The sequence below is a fragment of the Cheilinus undulatus genome, linkage group 6, assembly GCF_018320785.1.
Source record: "Cheilinus undulatus linkage group 6, ASM1832078v1, whole genome shotgun sequence".
Classification (NCBI taxonomy): Eukaryota; Metazoa; Chordata; class Actinopteri; order Labriformes; family Labridae; genus Cheilinus; species Cheilinus undulatus.
In genome coordinates this window covers 33,089,218-33,106,740 of record NC_054870.1, presented here as the reverse complement: position 1 = coordinate 33,106,740, position 17,523 = coordinate 33,089,218, and the positions used below count along the sequence as shown (strand labels likewise).

General features: G+C 43.7%; 1 protein-coding gene across 9 annotated transcripts in view; it reads left to right on the top strand.

Moving 5' to 3' along the window:
- Positions 1-486: 486 nt before the first annotated feature.
- LOC121511453 (transcription factor COE3) overlaps positions 487-17,523 on the top strand; it is an 83,001-nt gene continuing 65,964 nt past the window's right edge. For all 9 annotated transcript variants that reach the window (XM_041790154.1, XM_041790153.1, XM_041790148.1 and 6 more), the window contains exons 1-6: positions 487-1,189; positions 1,492-1,648; positions 1,909-1,972; positions 2,226-2,281; positions 3,999-4,072; positions 5,779-5,847. In XM_041790154.1, the coding sequence (XP_041646088.1) occupies positions 1,059-1,189; positions 1,492-1,648; positions 1,909-1,972; positions 2,226-2,281; positions 3,999-4,072; positions 5,779-5,847 (551 nt within the window). In that variant the 5' untranslated portion in view covers positions 487-1,058. The remainder of the gene's footprint in view (positions 1,190-1,491; positions 1,649-1,908; positions 1,973-2,225; positions 2,282-3,998; positions 4,073-5,778; positions 5,848-17,523) is intronic.

The following is a 17,523-nucleotide window of genomic DNA, read 5'->3' as shown; positions in this document are numbered from 1 at the left end:
TTTCGATAGGGAACTTTGCAATAATGATAATCACAAATATAATCGAATAAATACGTCAAATACGTTCACTTCTTTACAAATATAATAAAACAAATCACGGATTTTCACTCATAAGGCCAGGTGCAAATTAAAAAGTCCTGAATTTTCAATCCCGATTTATTTTTTATGTGTCATTCTTTGATTTTTCCTCATTATATGTGACGGTAACACTCGCTTGTATTTTCCATATGATGAAAAAAGTCAAACTCACCACATATAGGGCCTAAGCAAGAGGAAAAAGTGGAGCGAGTGAGTGTTTCTCAGGCTGCTGCACTACAGGGCTCAACCCGTACAGTTGGAGCGCCGCTGCCTGACAGGAAGCGTCACACCTCCATATATGGTCAAAGTCCCGCCCCTTCAGCGTCATATTCTGACAGCGCCTCTCCCGTGGGTTTAGAGTTTTGGCTCCCGGGAAAGATTTCAGTCCTCGGGGAAAGAGGGCTTAGTTTTGCATGTTCCCATCCATCGTGCACGACGCGAAAGGGCCCCTTATCCACCTCTCCTGTGTACAAGGAACACCTCCACTGGTGATCAGCCTTTGCCTGTGTTTGTCTTGTGGAGAAGCAGCAGCACCTTTTTCAGGAGTGGGGTTTTTTTATTCAACAAGAAGTCCTGAAGGTTTTGGATGCGGGTGCTTCAGGGATGTGGGCACTTTGAGAGCAGCATCACCCACAAACACAAACAACTGCCATCGATTTTTCTGTGAATAGCACAAAAAAAAAAAGAAAAAAACAAAGAGGAACAATAGCAACACAAAAAATCTTGTCTATTGAACAATTCACTTTTCCAGTCTGTGGATACCGCTCTAACTAAGTACAGCACTTTGAGAATTGTTCACATCGGACGGATTGAAGAGGGAGGCAAGACCTGTGGACCGGGTTTTCCCTCGCAAGTCTGAATCGGCTCGCGCTGCTTATCCCGAGAAAAAAAAAAACCCTAAAGGATAACACGCTTTGGACGTTTTATTTCCCTCATTTTCGCAGGAGGCTCCGTGTTTTTTTCCACGCAAATTGTCCTAAATGTTTGGGATTCAGGAAACTATACCGCGGGGTGGGACGACGATGAAGGAGGAACCGCTGGGTGGACTGAACTCGGTCCGCTCCTGGATGCACACAGCTGGGGTGGTGGATGCAAACACAGCCGCCCAAAGGTACGCATGCCAAAAAAGCATCTGATTTTTCTCACGCATTCCCTCCTCATCATATCGACCCCTCTCAATCCCCTGAATACTCTGTATCAATTACGGTCTCCCAATAAATGCCCCCCCTTCGGCTTTCCCCTTTCTTTCATTACATCAGATTAGCCATTATTGTGACAAATCAAGAAATCTCCCCCGTAGACTCAAAGCGTGCGTCTGCATCTCCAAAATGTTTCTCCATCAGCTTCTCCATCATCTAGCATCCCCCGGTGTCCGGTGCTTAACCGACATGGTCTCTTGTTTTCTCCCCGCAGCGGTGTCGGCTTGGCACGGGCACATTATGAAAAGCAGCCCCCTTCCAACCTCAGAAAATCCAATTTTTTCCATTTCGTCCTGGCGCTGTATGACAGACAGGGTCAGCCGGTGGAGATCGAAAGGACAGCTTTTGTGGACTTTGTGGAGAAAGAAAAAGTAAGCGGTGTATTTTTTAAAGAAACACACTCACTATCCTCTCCTGCACATAATCTATCGAAATTATGTTCTCTGAAATGGCAATGGGTTACTAAAGGGGGATGTCACGTGTAATATTGATTTTTTTTAAAAAACTCAATCGCTTGATGACAGAGAGTCGTTTTAAAGCTGTTTCTTTTCTTTTGCACTGAAATATTTTTTTCCAAACATGCAGGGATGATTTGCAGCTGCTGATTTTCATAAACTGTTGTCTCCTGCAGGAACCAACCAGTGAAAAAACTAACAATGGGATACATTACAAACTACAGTTATTGTACAGCAATGGTGAGTTCAGGTGGCACTTAAATTTTGCAAGCACGTGCAGAAATATCACGTAGTAGTTTGTCTGTGTGCAGAACACCACACTGAATGATAATAATAAAAGCAACACTGATAAATGCAGTAAAAATGTTGTGTTAATTCAATCGCTGTGTGCGCAGTTGATGTCATTTATGATGCGCACTAGTTTTATTTTGAAGGGCTTTCTCCTTCTAAAAATCCCTAACAAGTGCTCTCCTTCTTTCCCTCCTCTCCCCAGGCGTCAGAACAGAACAGGATCTTTACATACGGTTAATCGATTCCATGACGAAGCAGGTAAGAAGCTGCTGTTCCTCTTGTTTTTACGCACAGTGGGGGAAAAAATCCGTGCAAATTGTCATCCCTGAGATAAATATACAACAGACGATCTTCACACACACACCAAAAAAAAAAAAAAAAAAAAATGTGCAGTTGTGGCACAAAATAAAATCAAATTACCAGCGTAACACGAAGAGACAGCTTCCATTTTGGCTGTTTACGTTTGCTCATATCATATTGCAACGACTCTAAAGCCAATTTCACCGTGCCAGAGTTAAGGCTTTCTTTGCATTAAAATTTCAACACCACGTCTGCTCCATATGATGTGATTTGACTTTTCCTGCAAAGACTCAAAGGTGACGCTGCAAATGCATTTAAAAAACGTGCAGGGAATATTATATTTATACATGCAAATATTAGTATTTTCTCTGCTGCACGTATGCACGTGTGGAACTTTCACCCAAACGTTAAAAAAAACCGACTTAACCCACGCTTAAAGCAAACGCAGTGACTTCTAAAAGCATTGATAATTCTAGAAATAAAATCAGACATCTGTATTTGAACTCTGCAGCGGACTTTTTTGCTGTTAAAAGTCGTTTTTTTTTAGGCGCATGTTGTTGGGAATAGAGCCGTGAAGCCAGGGCCACCGGTCACAGACAACATTCCTGTGCGAATGATCCGAGTCAATGACGCAGAACAAGCAATTTATGGATTTCTCTTTCTACAGCTGAAAATAGCCACATAAATCAAACCAATAGAGATAATCGTCCGCTTCCGAGGAAAAAAAAAAAGAAACAGAAAAAATACATCAAGTCAAATAGGACAGATTTTAAAAAAAGAGTGATGCGACCTGGTTCAGATATGTCACAGTTTCAAAGTCACATTTTTATTTCACTCAGACGCGCCAGAAAAAAATTACATCAAAAATATTACATGCGTTGAAATAAAAGCAGAAATATCACTCTTTTAATTTTTTAAATTTATTTGTAATTATTTAAGTAAATTGCTGATTTGTTTCCACACTGGTGCCGGTTAACTCTAGGAGGGAGTTGAAGTGTCTATCCTTAGAATTGAGGAAGGAGGGAGGGGATCGAGGGGATCGAGGGAGGGAGAGAGAAGAGCGGCAGAACTGATAGCTCCACGCCATCTGTTTCAGCCAATGCTCAAAAATTACTCAACCGTACCGCCAGACACCGCTTTTTATCCACAGAAAGATCATTGTTAGCGGCTCAAAATAAACAACAGATTGCCCATTAACACTTTCCCCCAAATATCCCCAGATTATAAGCATATTGATGACACTTCTATTGGATCTCTCCTTATGAAAACCTCTCTGTCTCTCTCTCCTTCTCTGTCTGCCTCTCTGAGCCACAGGATATTATCCAGATTAATACAAAAAAATACAATTTATTCTTATAATCATATCCATCATTTCATTTTTTTTCTCATAGAATTACTAGCACTAGAAAAAAATGTTTGTCATTTTAAAATCACCAGTATTTATTTTTTGGCATTTTTGATGGTGTTTTTATTAATTGATATAAATGAAAACCTCACAATTATCTTATCCATATTTATGACAGTCTTTGCAGCCATGCAAACTATTCTCCTGTCCTTAAATCATGCGTATTCATGCCCTGCTTTATTTTATTATGTGCAAACACAGCAGCTAATTATTTGCACATTACATGAATTAATATGTTTTACTGTGCTTCACTCTCATTTCCTTTCAAAGGCCATAGTTTATGAGGGCCAAGACAAGAATCCAGAAATGTGCAGAGTTCTTCTTACTCATGAAATTATGTGCAGGTAAGCTGTTTTTTTTTTTTAATTTATTTTTTATTTATTTATTTCGCCGTGGTGTATTCTGCAGATACAGGTATTTTAAAAAGCACCCCCCCCCCTCTCTCTCTCCCAACCCCTCCCTTCCCCTTCGATAAGTTTTGACACTCATGATGTGATGCAGACTGTCCTGTGGTCCTTCAGCAACCACAGAGAGAGAGAGGGAGCTGCTGTCATTTCTAACTTTGATATGATGTGATTCAACTTTGATAGGAATATGAATATGACAGAGAAAATCAACCCACTGTCTTTTCCACTGAAGGGAAATTGAGTGTATAATAAACAGCCAGTGACACGTGGTGCAAGTTATGTTTTTTAATATGTAGTGTATTTATTTTTCATATTTTCAGATTTGTATGTAAGCCTGCCAGAGACAATGTGCTCCCTGTTTAGTTATGCACAGACGTTGCATGCTATGTATCCCTTTTTTTTTTTTCCTCGCAGAGTCACTTCTCGCTTGATCCCACCTGTCAACAATGATCAGCGAGCCTTTTAGCGTCATTTAACCACATAAATCTCCAGCTCTCATATTGCGCCGCCATTCAGCGGTGTCATTGATACTAAAAGGAAAAACGCCTTTTGTTGTTATTGTTGAGCTCAGCATGGAGCTTTGTGAACATTGAATTCGGATACTGTCGGTTAACCTCCCCTTTGTTGCACCGCTGCATTGTTCAAGTTACTGCTTGGAGAGTGAGTGTGAGCACGAGTGCTGAGAATGATTTGTCTTTTTCCATGCATAAACTCATCACTCACGCTCAATTTATACAAGCATCCATCACTTATTTGTGACACGTTGAATATGCTCGTGCTCTGGAGGTAATATTTTTTTTAGGCAGGAAGCAGAGCTGCAGAATAAGGGACTACTTTAACTGCAGCCTATTATCAGATAAGAAGATATGCATAATAAGATCAGTCATAATAAGAATTATCTTTTGATATCTTGTTATTTTCTAGTTTTTGAAATATGCTTTTCCTCTAGTACTTAGCAGCACCCAAGCCATAAAGCACATCTTTATTATTACAGATGAAAGTCATGTAAATCACACAGAAATTCCAGTGTGTGTTTGACTGACAGTTGCACAAAATCTTTGTTTTTCCTGCAGCACCATATGGCATAAATCAATCCTATTCACATATGTTTATATGTTTTCATTTCAAATCAAGTCCTGGGATGATGTATTTGTTTATTTTTTTGCACTTTTGATGCAATCAAAAGGAGTGTGGAGCAGTGAGCTGTAAGCTCAGGGAGGAGATGGCTGGAAGATAGATTAGTGCTTTTGAGGGCCATAATTGATAAATGCCCCGCAGAAATATTGGTTGAGGGTGGCACCTTGCATCTCCCTCAGAAATAGCAGCTTGGCAATTAGAGGTAAACAAAAGCTGAAGCTGTGAAAAGTGACTCCCCTGCCTCCTGGCCCAATCCCCACTCCCCTCCCCTCCAACACTAAGCCAAACAACACAACATGTTGTTTTCACCAGTTTTTATCAGCCATCAGCATCAATGCAGCGGATGGATTGAGTGAAGGAAATCTCATGGCTATTTCTTTCCCCCCTCATATGAAAATCCCCCAACTCCAAGGCGCTTAATAAATGCATGTGGTTATTGTGTGCATTTTTTAATTTATTTAGCAAAGTGTTGCCTGCTAAAACACGCTGTCTTTATGTCTCCACAGCCGATGCTGTGACAAGAAAAGCTGTGGAAACAGGAACGAGACTCCATCAGATCCTGTGATCATTGACAGGTAGGCCGTGTGCTTCTTCTTCTTCTGTGCTTGTGAATGAATGAGTGAGAGTCAGAGTGAGCGTGCACATGGACGGTGCAGTGAACAAATGAGTCCCCCTCCTGGTGTGCCAGACGGCCCCAGTTGCTCTGACTCTCAGCTCTCAGTGTGGGAACCGTGGGTGACTCCTGTGTGAGTGGCTGAGGGGCGTCTTTCCCAGGTACCTGTGCACCGAGGGGCGGTCACCACCTGGATAGGGTTTGTTCAATCACAGGTGGTTCAATCACTAGAGGATCATGCTGGGAATACACCTAATTAGCTTAGGCAACTTCACATTTATTTGGCTGGCTTCCCCTCTTTGTTTACGAGTGTGATGCTAACATTGTCAATAGTTGTTTTTCATTGACTGTTTCCTTCTTAGCTGAGAGCTAAGGCGCCGTTAAAGTTTAGAAGGGATAAACATTTTATGTGTGCTGTTTTGTTCTGCACCTTCAGGGAGAAAAGTTACATCTGCCACATTTATATTCCCTTCATCACTTTCTAAAGAGGCAGAATAAATGGCCTTCTCTTCCAGGCATTGACATTTTTCTCACACGGTGGAACTATACATCCCCGCTCAGGCTGAATATGTTTATGTAGTTGTGTGTTTTAGTGTGCGTGTGTGTAAGGTGGATATAGGGGTGAGGCAGGGGGTGTAGTCTGAGCGTCGATCTCAATGTAACTCTCACCACGTCGTAGGGAGAGACAGCAATGCTAATGTTTGACTAGCCGGAATCACTGTTTGCTTAGCGGAGAATGCCTGGTATCTGACAGAGGGGACAACTCTCTTATTAGTAATCAAATAGGGCTGAGCAGTTGTTGCTGCCACTCCACTCCAGCGGCTTCTCATGCATCAGGAAGTAGGAGCTGGCTGCCCTGGGAGCCTGGATGGATTACCAGAGCTACTGCTGTCTGAACCCAAACTCACGCAGACACGCACAGACAAGGGCATGAAACACACAGTCAGAGAGACACCCACACACACACATGCATGCACGCTGCTTGTATGTTTATGCTCAGCTGTCATTGCATCACCTTTGAGTAAGTTTTTAGCTCAAGTCAAGTTGCATCGTAAAAGAGCAATAGTGCAACATTTACATAGAACTTGAGATGTCTACTTTGCCTAATTTCCGTTTGCTTTGTGTCGCTCTGCTGCCTTTGAGTTTCGCACACCTTTGTTCTTCAATCTGTGGGACAAAACATGTAACATAAGTACAATAAGCAAAATGAATGCATGGAGAATTAAAGTCAAAGAGAAGAGGGGTGGGAAAAAAAAGAAAGCGGATGGATATTGTAAGCTCAACTGGCTCAGGGAGGGCTCGGATTTTCATTGTGACGAGTCTGAATAGGAGGTAGAGTATCCCTTTCCTTGCACAATGAGCGGCTCTGTTGAAACACAAAAGCATATGTTCCTCATTAGACCCTCCCATTGTCTCCATGTCGTAACTATGAGCCCGTCAGCTCACCCTAACAGACCCACACAGGTTCCCAGTGACTGAGGGAGGCTCGCAGAGAGGGGCTGCTTGTGAAAGGTTGCAGGGGTTTGAGAAAGAGTTACAGACATGACCAGAGCACCCTGACTGTAGGCTCGTACGTCAGATTATTTACAGCAATTACTCCACTTTTCCTGCTGTGCATATGGGCGAGCTTTTAGTTAAGGCTTCCATGTTTTACAGCCATTCCTGTTACATCTGTCATTTTCTCATGCACATCATTACAGGCACCTGTGCTGCGGTCGCTGCTGGCAGAAACTGATTATTTCCAATTGAGTAGAACATAGTTGAGTGACATAAACCTAGAGGAGAGGTTTGATTGTTGAATCAGGCATGTCTCATCCGTCTACAATTACAGTATGAGAAAAACCCAGCGAGCTCTGCCACATTTCCTAGAGAAACAGTAGCATGGCCGAAAACCTTAAGAAACAGATTTGGAGTGAATCATTGATGGCGTTCGTTCGCTGTAACATTTTCCCAGATGGTAAGAGGGGAAAGCGCACACAGCTAGCTGGCATCTAGCAAGACATTAACTGGCGTTCCCATGGATCTGGCATATCCAACGGAGTTTGGGAAACTTATCATTCCAAATGTGTCCTATTTTCCTGCGGTCAAGCCAGACATCTGTTTACCCTATTTTCTCGCTGAGTTTTGATACAGATTTTCACTCAGATTTTCTGAAGAGGAAGGATTCTCTTTAAAAAAAAAAAAAGTTGGTTAGATATAGGCCCAACAGCTGTCACAAAGTTTCAGCACTGCTTGGTCTTTTAAATATTTCAGCGCTTACATTTGATGCCCTTGCATTATTCATGCTCCCTTTTTGGATGAAGAAAGGGCCTATTTTTGTTGAATTTGGGTGAGTTTATGTGTGTTATGACTCAAATTTCAATATCTTTGGGGAAAATCACTACATATTTTGCTCTAGAAAAAAAGCCTATTGTCTTTCAATAGTGTGAGCATACTTTTTCCCTTTCTTCCAACATCAAATGAGAAATTTTCAAAGTCTTTTTGGAGAGTACATTAAATAAAAGAAACGCTACATTTATCCAGGCACTAATTGTAGCGCTGCTGCTGCTGCTGCTGCTGCTGCTATGACCGCATCACTTTGCAGTTTGGTGTAATCATCTCTCCCTTTTTATAAATCCAGCAGTGCTACAGATGTCACATTTATAAGTTAATGGTGCCTTAAAGTAAGTGGGGGTGTAGGTTTATTCAGTGGGTAATTTGAGTCTTTAGAATTATAGTGATGAGGTACCCAATATCTGATTAGATGCTTCTCCCATTTACAGTGCATGTAGTGTATAGCCAAACATAACTCAATTTGCGATGACTCTCCTGCTCTGATATCTGTCTTCACTCTCTTGCATATTGACTTTGTCTTCTCTTGTGTGAAAGATTAGATACATTGTTCAGGCTTACACATGGATTTTGTAATAAGACGGCGCATGTTGTTGAAAGAGGAGAGAAAATGACTCATTCTGCGCGTCAGGGTTAAAAGGCCATGCTTTACTCTGAGAAAGCTGCAGCAATTTATGCAAGAAGAACTAATATGAACAGAAAGGGAGAGTGAGGAAGAGAGCGTTATCAATGTGTGTTCGGCCCATCTATGAATTTTGAATTCAATGTATGTTCATACAGTTTAACATCCTGTGTCAATTTAGGCTGCCATTCACAAACGGGGGTTCTTGAGGAGACCTAAGCATGTCAGCTCCGTTTATTCCAGCAGCGGCGGCACTCCCTTTCACTTCCTGTCACAAAGGTCAAAGAGCGGCGACCTTTGGAGTGCAGCCCAGCCACTGAATAATTCATGACATTGACTTGTTTTTTTCCCTTATTTTTTCCCCTTGTCTCTGTGTTTTTTTTTTGGTCAGCACACATGGTTGTGCTGTGGGAGGCTTTTATTCATTTAGCTCATTTATAAAGGCCTCAGCGCACCTGTTCGTGTGTTAATGCAATTAAATTTTGGCCTAATGTAAATTTTGCTTAGCTTTCCGTTATGTCCCTCATTAGTGTGCCTGTATTTTCTAAATGACTTTGCGTTATCGTTCATTTGTGGGAACACCTACGAGGTCATTTCCCAGAGTGCACTTGACTTGTTGTCAAGTTGTTTACCAGGGAACAAAAGAGTGCCGTCTTCGAGCACCTCACATGTGGTTCCCTCGGCCTTCTAAGAAACAAATCGGAAAATTTGTGCGCTCCCATCTGGTTTTTGCAAAACCGTGATTACCTCCAAAAGCTGAACAAATGCCAGTATTTATAAGGTCAGCCCTTTATGTGGAAATGTGATGTAAATGAGAATCAGCGAAAGGGGACATTAAACAAAATTAAATTCATTGTCTCCTTTAATGTCATTTACATTTTTGGCTAAGCCCCGGACTGTCAAAGAGGATTTCTAAAACCATTTTAATTGCACATCAGCATTGGAAAAGAGGGGTGTGTTTCCACTGAGCGCCTGTCGTGATAACCTGCAAAAGAGGAGCCTGTTTATGAAGCACCTAAATGACATGTTTTCACTGCATCTGCAGAGGGGCAATTAAGATGGCACTCGGAAGGTAGTGTTAATCTAGCATTGAGCTCCCACCATCCATAATGAAAATGATGCAGGGGATTGGGTCACTGTTGTTGTGATTGAGAGTTGATTGCTGCAGGTGTTCCTTCTGGATTTTTTACATTATAGCACTGAGCCCTGGGACCAGTTTTTTTTTCTTCAGCTCAACAGTGAGTCATTTAAAGCTGTTAATTTGTATAGGAAACACTCACTTTCTATATTTACACGCGGGTGCAAACACCTGCTCACACCTTTTTTATTTGTGGCTTAACAACACGTCCATCTCCGGCTTTAATTATATAAGGCTGGTGTAATTTCTGTGACAGATGTGAAGTTTTTGGAGAAATGGGAGAGTAATCTGGCCACCGCTGCCCTGAGTCGACGTGATGTTTGAGTGAAGCCTGTCTCCTCCAGAGCCAGAGTAGGAAGAGCAGGAAGTGTTGAGAGCGAAAAGCTGTACTTGGCAGCTCTCCTTTGGCTTGCACTTGCCGAAAAATGAAACCCAGACCCCTCTCTCTCTGCAGCCCTCAGAGCCAGAACCTCCTTCCCCATGCGCTCCAACATCCAGGATTGGGTAATACTGTTCACTAAGCAAAACATTACCTCAAATTATTCTCGCCCTGTTTTCTATTCCCTCCTCCCTCATGTCGGTTTTTATCGCAGTTTGTAAATGTCAAGACACGTACAAAGACGCACAGTATAAATGATATTTTCCAAATTATGCTCACATGTTTGGGTTCACATGAGTGGCGGCTGAACGTAACGTGGTGCCTGACGCTCCCCAGGGAGACCCACCTCACTAGGGTAGGATTCCCCAGTGGCATCAGCTAATGGCAAGACTTGACAACAGCAGAGAAGCCGGGGGTGTTGTGTTTTACTAGCGCTGAGCAGGGGTGATGACTTTAACATGTGTGCAGAGAAAGACGGAGATGTTTGTGTGTGTGCTGTGCTAAAGAGAGAGGTGTGCAGTTTGAAAAAAAAAAGAGTGGCGCGGGCCAACAGAGCGACGGATTCGGCTCCAGCTTGACGGCAGTGAAAGACGAAACATGGTTCCACATGTGTTGAGAAAGAGCAGTCCATCTGTCCATGGAGACAACCCCCCTCCCCCCCCTCCCCTTCTCTTTCCTTCTCTCCCCTCTTTCCTTCTCTTCCTCCTTTCCCTTTCTCCCCCTTTCCACTCTTCTACTCCCCTGGTTCACTGCTGACAGAAACAAGGCCAGAGCTGGGGTGATGGGATGAATGCTGGGCCAAGAACAACACTGGACCTTGTGTACACACATAGTTACACACAGAGGAAAAAGAAAGGGTTATCAAATATTTTTTTAGTGAATATGTTGTTAAAGTTTACTATCTTCAGCTGCATTCACTGGCTTGGTTAAGTGCTGCGTTAATGTGATTTAAATCCAGCTGTGGAGCAACGTAAGAGATTTATTTTGATGTTATGAAAGAAAAGAATCTATTAAGATTTATTCACTTTCCCCATCACACTGCTGCACACAGCCACCACGGTGAAAATCTTACATTATTGAAATTAAAATCGGAGTGAATAAAACATGCCACTCTTTCTCAAATATTTAGCAGCGCTCCTTTATAATTAAACTTTGTGGCTGTTTTGAAGATGTTGTTTGGTTTCTTAAAGCATTAATGACGCAAGAGCTTTGTCAAACAGCTCCTGATTCTGTGAATCACATTTAGGTCACTCAAAATGGTGTTTTTTTAGCCATTTTTTCCATTTAAAAAAAGGTCTCTTTTCTTTCTCTTGGCATGTTCTCGCTCCCATTCAATCCTTATTAGGTTTCCCCTAATTGTCAAACAAACTGTTGGGTCAACCTCAGTCGTATCTGGCCGTAAAACAGCACATTAGGCCCCGGTGAGGGATATATGTGGTATTTCATCGGAGACGGAGTAATGCTGGGGTTTTATGGTTAAGTACCAGTTCACGCCCACGCCATTTGTTTCGCATTAGAGTGGAGGTTTTGTAAATCAGATCAATATGTTCGCTGAGATGTGATTCCTTGTCGGGATCTCCCGAGTCGTTCTTTCCTCAAGTATTTTTCTTAGGGGACTGGTTGTCGATGCACACTCCTCCTCCTCCTCCTCCTCCCCTCCCTTCCACATCCTTTCCCCCTACCTCTGTCAGTCCCTCCCTCCATCCTCCACCTCAATCTATTTCCATTTTCTGAATGTAGCAATTTGTAGTGTGACACCGGCTAGATTAGGATGGGAAGCAGTCTGAAGATTTCATCGGACATGGTCCTGCTCCCGCTGGTGTGAGGTCACAGGACAAAGATTGGGGGGGTGGTGGTGGGATATCGGGGAGAGGGTCATCAGTTACCTCGGGGAAACGAGCTGGTCCGCTGGCTGCTCTGTTGGCCCCAGGGGTGCCTGGGATGTATCGGAGGAGAAGCCCCTGAGAAAGAGCCCTGAACCAGTGTCATTTATTAAAAGTGACAAGTTATTTCTAACTATAGCTCTGTTTTTATTGTTTTACAATGCTGTCGTTTGGAACAGTGCCCCCTCTCTCTCTTCAGGAATCACAAACAAGTGATGAATGAAAGATGCGCCCTGCTTTTTAACATACACACATGCTATGCTGTTGCATTATTATGTGTTTAGCTGCCCACATTTAAATCAAACAAACGTGCAGGTTTAATAAAGATGGACTGTATGATAAGTGTGATGAAAATATTTCACCATTCACCAGTTTTTCTCCAGGACATTTGTTCTGTAAATTAATAACAGCTTACAGTATGAATCTCAGGCTGACCTCGGCATAATCAGAACCAGAAGTTCCCCAGAACATGACCGCACTGAGCTGTGGTGTGTGCGTCCATACTTAGTACACATTCTATTTTTGTGTGCTTGGACTCTTGCTTGGAGTCTCTTTATTAAAAAACACAACATTCATGCTAATAATGGTGTGTTTATTCAATGTTTGACCAGTGCTCTTCATCTAGGGTCACTGAGGCACTCTGCACCCCCCCCCTTTTTTTTTACTGCCTGCCCCAACTGCGTTAATGATATATGACAGAAATTTCCTTGAGCTGGTTCAGTGGCAAGAAAGGTCCTGGCTAGTCTATATCAATCCATCTGACTTATGTTCCCATGTCTTGAATTACCGCTTGATGGAAACCTGCTGTGGGCTTCTCTTGCCAATTGAAATCAGATCTCCTCCACAGCCTGGTGTGATATTGATCCATATTCAACACCCAGGCAGCCCGATCGATCAGTATTGATTTACAATAAAAAACACTCCTCTGCTTGTTCAGCAGCGCGATCGATAACTTTAAAGCAAAAGGGGGGAAAATATTTAAAAAGAAGGATTGTGCTTTTCACCAGGCAGGAGTGACCAGCTGGAATACATAAAAATGTGAGGAGATGTTTCTTTTCATTACATGAGTCTGAGTTTAAGTGACCAAACCTTGACCACGGCGGCGAACGGCGACCACGTCCGCGGTGAGCAATGATCCTCCGCCGCCATGTGAGACACACCAATAAAAAATGGTTTAATGGGATGACACTTCTATAAGGACTCATTTATTGAAGGAGGTGTGTCTGTTTCTGAATTAGCGGCACATCTGCACTGCAACGGGGAGTGCTAAACCTGTCATATCAAATGTGTCTGGAAATTGAAATGGAATGCTAAAAGTGGTGGATCAAGCCCGAGCACTTTAGCTTGATTTCGGCGTGTTAACACGATGACATGATTTCCTGTGGTTTTTATATTAATTTGTGTCTCACCCACACACACATGCCGAGGTCTCTGCCTCCCACGCAGCACATCATCAGGGCTCGGTTCAACGTCAAGCGCACTCCAACAAACCAAGGCGACCCATTCAGCTCCAGTCCAGATCCACTTTTCTCCTCCTGTCACATCTTAGTCCTAATTTCTCGGACTTCCTCCCCTCTGCCGAATAAGCGTTCCCATCCAGCAGGTCCCAGCATCGGGCCGGGCTGCCAACATCTGAAAGTTATTATCCCCAATCTCTGACATCCAGGAGTTTACAGTTATATAATGATGGGGAAAACCACATGTCCCCAGAGGCAGAGAACATTTTTGAGATGCCTCCCCATCTGTTTTTGGGGGAGCTGCCCATTTTGGGCCAAACTCAGAATGGCAGGCAGGCTGATTTCTTTCTTTTTTTTTTTTTTTTTTTTTGCTGTAATTTTTATTTTCTACCACTGGAACAGGCCAGTCTGGGAGTCATTATATGGGGTGATAAAGCAAATCCAATTGGGTCAGGTTCCCCTCTGCACAGCGCTGGTGGCACCGGCTCTCCCTGCCTCGCTGCTCGTCCCTGACTGTGTAAGTGCTGGTTGTTTGTTTGTCCTAGAGAGGCTGGGCTGGGGGGACTAATGCAAGCCCGGGGGCCAGCCAGGTCGGAGGCGATGGGTAAACCCGAGCCGCCTGGTGTAGCAGCGCTCCCTTGCTGCTGGCTCGGCCTTGTTTGGACTGCAGCTCCGGTTTGCTTTCTTAGAGGGAAGCTGAGCCTCCGTAATCATCGAGCCCTTTCGCTCGGGCGGGGAGCACAGCCGGGACCAGAGGGAGTGATGACATAGGTCCACAGAGGCCTGGCCCGGTCCACCCCTGCTGCTCTTAGGATATTTATTTTCTCTTCTCATTGTATGGTTTAAGTCACACCGTATTATGTTCGGACCTTATGCACGTGCACAGGCACTCAGATGTGATGGCGTAAAGCTGTAGGCTTTGTTTTTACTAATAACGCCGGGGATTAGTGACTTGCTGACCTCAGTGTAATCTTTATTAGTCTGTTAACCACATACTCTGGTTATGGAGCAGCTTGCATTGATATGAGAGCAGTGACATAGGCATGCATTTCAGTGCAAAACAAATGGGGAAACTAACCAAATTACATGCTGTTATTAAATCACTATGTTATGTTATGTTATGTGTAGATGAATGTGTGTTTCTGCTAAGGCGTTCCAAAATTTTACGGATTTAGATAATTTAAGACCCCCGTCTAGGCCCCCAGGCACTCCTCACATATGTTTTATTCAACATCAGCACTCTGTTCTGTTTTGTTACGTTATTGAAATGGGTTGTCGATTCGAATAGAGTCAACCTGGTGGGCCAATCTCGTTGTAGCCAGTGGAGAGTGAAAGCCATCTCTGCAGCGTAGGCTCACCAGAACACACACAGAGATTGGACGAGGGGGGCAGCGAGAGCGAGAGAGTGCCTTCTCCAGATGGAGATCCCAGATATGGGGGGGAAATGTCCGGGCCATTTTCCAGGCTTTCCATAATGGGAATCAACCCCTTGCTTGCTTATTAAGTTGTGCACACAAGGAGGAGTGAGGGGAGAGATGGAGAGGAGAGGAGATAAGGGCAGGCGAGGCGAGAGATGGACAACCTGCGCGCCGTCACCTCTCCGTTGTAAGTGTCAAGCCGGCCCTGTCGGAGAAATCACAGGTCATGTGGATAGATGATTGTCAAAGCACCGCATTGATATAAGGGCTCTCTCTCTTCTTGCTCTGAGCCGCGGAGGCGCATGATAAGATTTGTTTTTGTTTTGTGTTGGAGAGGGAGAAAGTATGACGTTCAGGTCAGGGAGGTCAGATCAGGGGGTCAAGGGGTTGCAGCCTTTTTGGTACCTGAGTAACCTCACATGGCTAAGCCATTTCTCAGGCTCCCAGAAATGACGGTAAAGGGGGGTGAGGAGGGGAGGTGGGCAGGGCAGGAGAGTGATCTATCAGCGGCAGTAGCAGACATGCAGACAGAATGGCAGCTACTGCAGCTAAACAGAGTGAGACAGATAGGCAGAAGTCTCTCATACGTAACACCAGGAGCTTTAAGAAGACAGCCCTGAGTGTTATGGATGCTTGACATTGACCTCTCATACAGGGATGGCGTATTTATCAAGGTTGTAGGACAAGAGTGTATTTGTTTTTAAATTATTTAGTTCACTGGGTGAGATACTACTTTTCTCGCATAACACTTGCCACTTTTGTGAGATAACAGCAATCTCTTTCTCTTCTCCCTTTTGTGCGTCTTGTTAGATGTTTTCTACGAGGCTTAGAATCCAGGTGATCATATTTTGAACACTGTCAGTCCTATCAAGTCGAATCAACCTGAAAAAACAGAGGAGAGGGAAAAAAAGCTCTGAAGCTTACATTTTTCTGGAAGAGAAATATTTGTGTACAGATAGGCCTGTCATCCTGTGAAACAACATTCATGATTCTTTTATTGGTGCTCAGCCATCACCCTCCTCCCCCCTCTCTCTTCCTCTGTGGAAAAAAGGGCTAGTCTACAAAGTGGCTTTTTTGCCGTTTGAGAGAAGTAAACTTCATCAGGTCGACGGCGAGGTGTGCTTCACATGTCACTCAGTCGAGCTCTCTCCTAATGAAATGCTGCATACAGATTTCTGCCTGCGGGCTCGGGGGGATAAGACCGTGGTAACAGAATGAAACAAACCCCTTCCCATTCCCTTCACTCACACAGCCACAAACACGCGCACACGCAAAAAAACACACCCAGACAAACACGCAGTCATTCAGCTGTATACACACACCTACACACACTCTCTTGCTGGAGAGCATCCATGTGAGGAGATCCAAATCTGCAATTTATTCAAATATTGATATTTCTACTTGTCAGGAGAAAGGTGCCTTGAAATTTCCTCTGAGTACTCCTGTCAAAAAAATAGCAGGAAATATGTCAGATAATTCATAAATGGAGTTCAGCGCTGCAAAGTCAGTTGGGAACAGCAAAAAATATATATGCTTGTCAATGAAGAATAGGAGTAATATTACAGAGGCTGCTGCTCATTCTTCCATCATGTCAAGCAAACAGCTTTTGCAGGCCCATAAGTGTACGTTTCACAGTCTCTGTGTGTGTGTTTGCTTATATGCATGTATATTTGTATATGTCCCTGTGTATGTACATGTCTATGTATATTTATGCATGTGGATATGTGTGTGCTTTGGCTATGTTGTGACTCCTACTTAGATGTGTTTGTTATCTTTTTCCATCAAGACACCCCATTTCCCATCCCGGAGCAGCCAATGGGAATGTGTCCTATTTTTTGCAGAGGTCCGTAACCGGACGCTGGCCTCCATGTGGTTTGAATTAGGGCCCCCGAAACTGTGAAGGACGCCTCGAATGACGTGAGGCACTTGCAGACCAAATTCCATTCTGCTGAATGGTGGAGAAACGAGCTCTCCGGAATCCTCCGAGATTTTTTGGCTCGGGCCCTGCAGCGATTAAAACAGGGCGGAAACCAATAACTCAATGAATCATGGGGCAACGTCCCATGAAATCTCTCACTGCTCTGTCACACCCACATGCGAACCCGAATCCACTCAAACTCTGCTGATTAGTCTTTTCTCCAAAGTGAGAAGACTCTCCCCCCTGCTGCCTCCCTCTACCTCCATTATGACAGAGTGCAGGCTTCCTCATGATGCATCGCTTGACCACGTTGTGCCAAAGCTAGACAGAATAGGACTCCACATATCTCCTGTGGTCATGTGATGCCATAGTTCATAGCAGTTGATGAGATGCAGTTTGGCACAGCTTGGGACCCATCTGGGAGATGCAGATACGCAGACAGGAGAAGTATTTTACAGCAATGCATCTGCGCGCTTGAAGAGCTATTTAGCA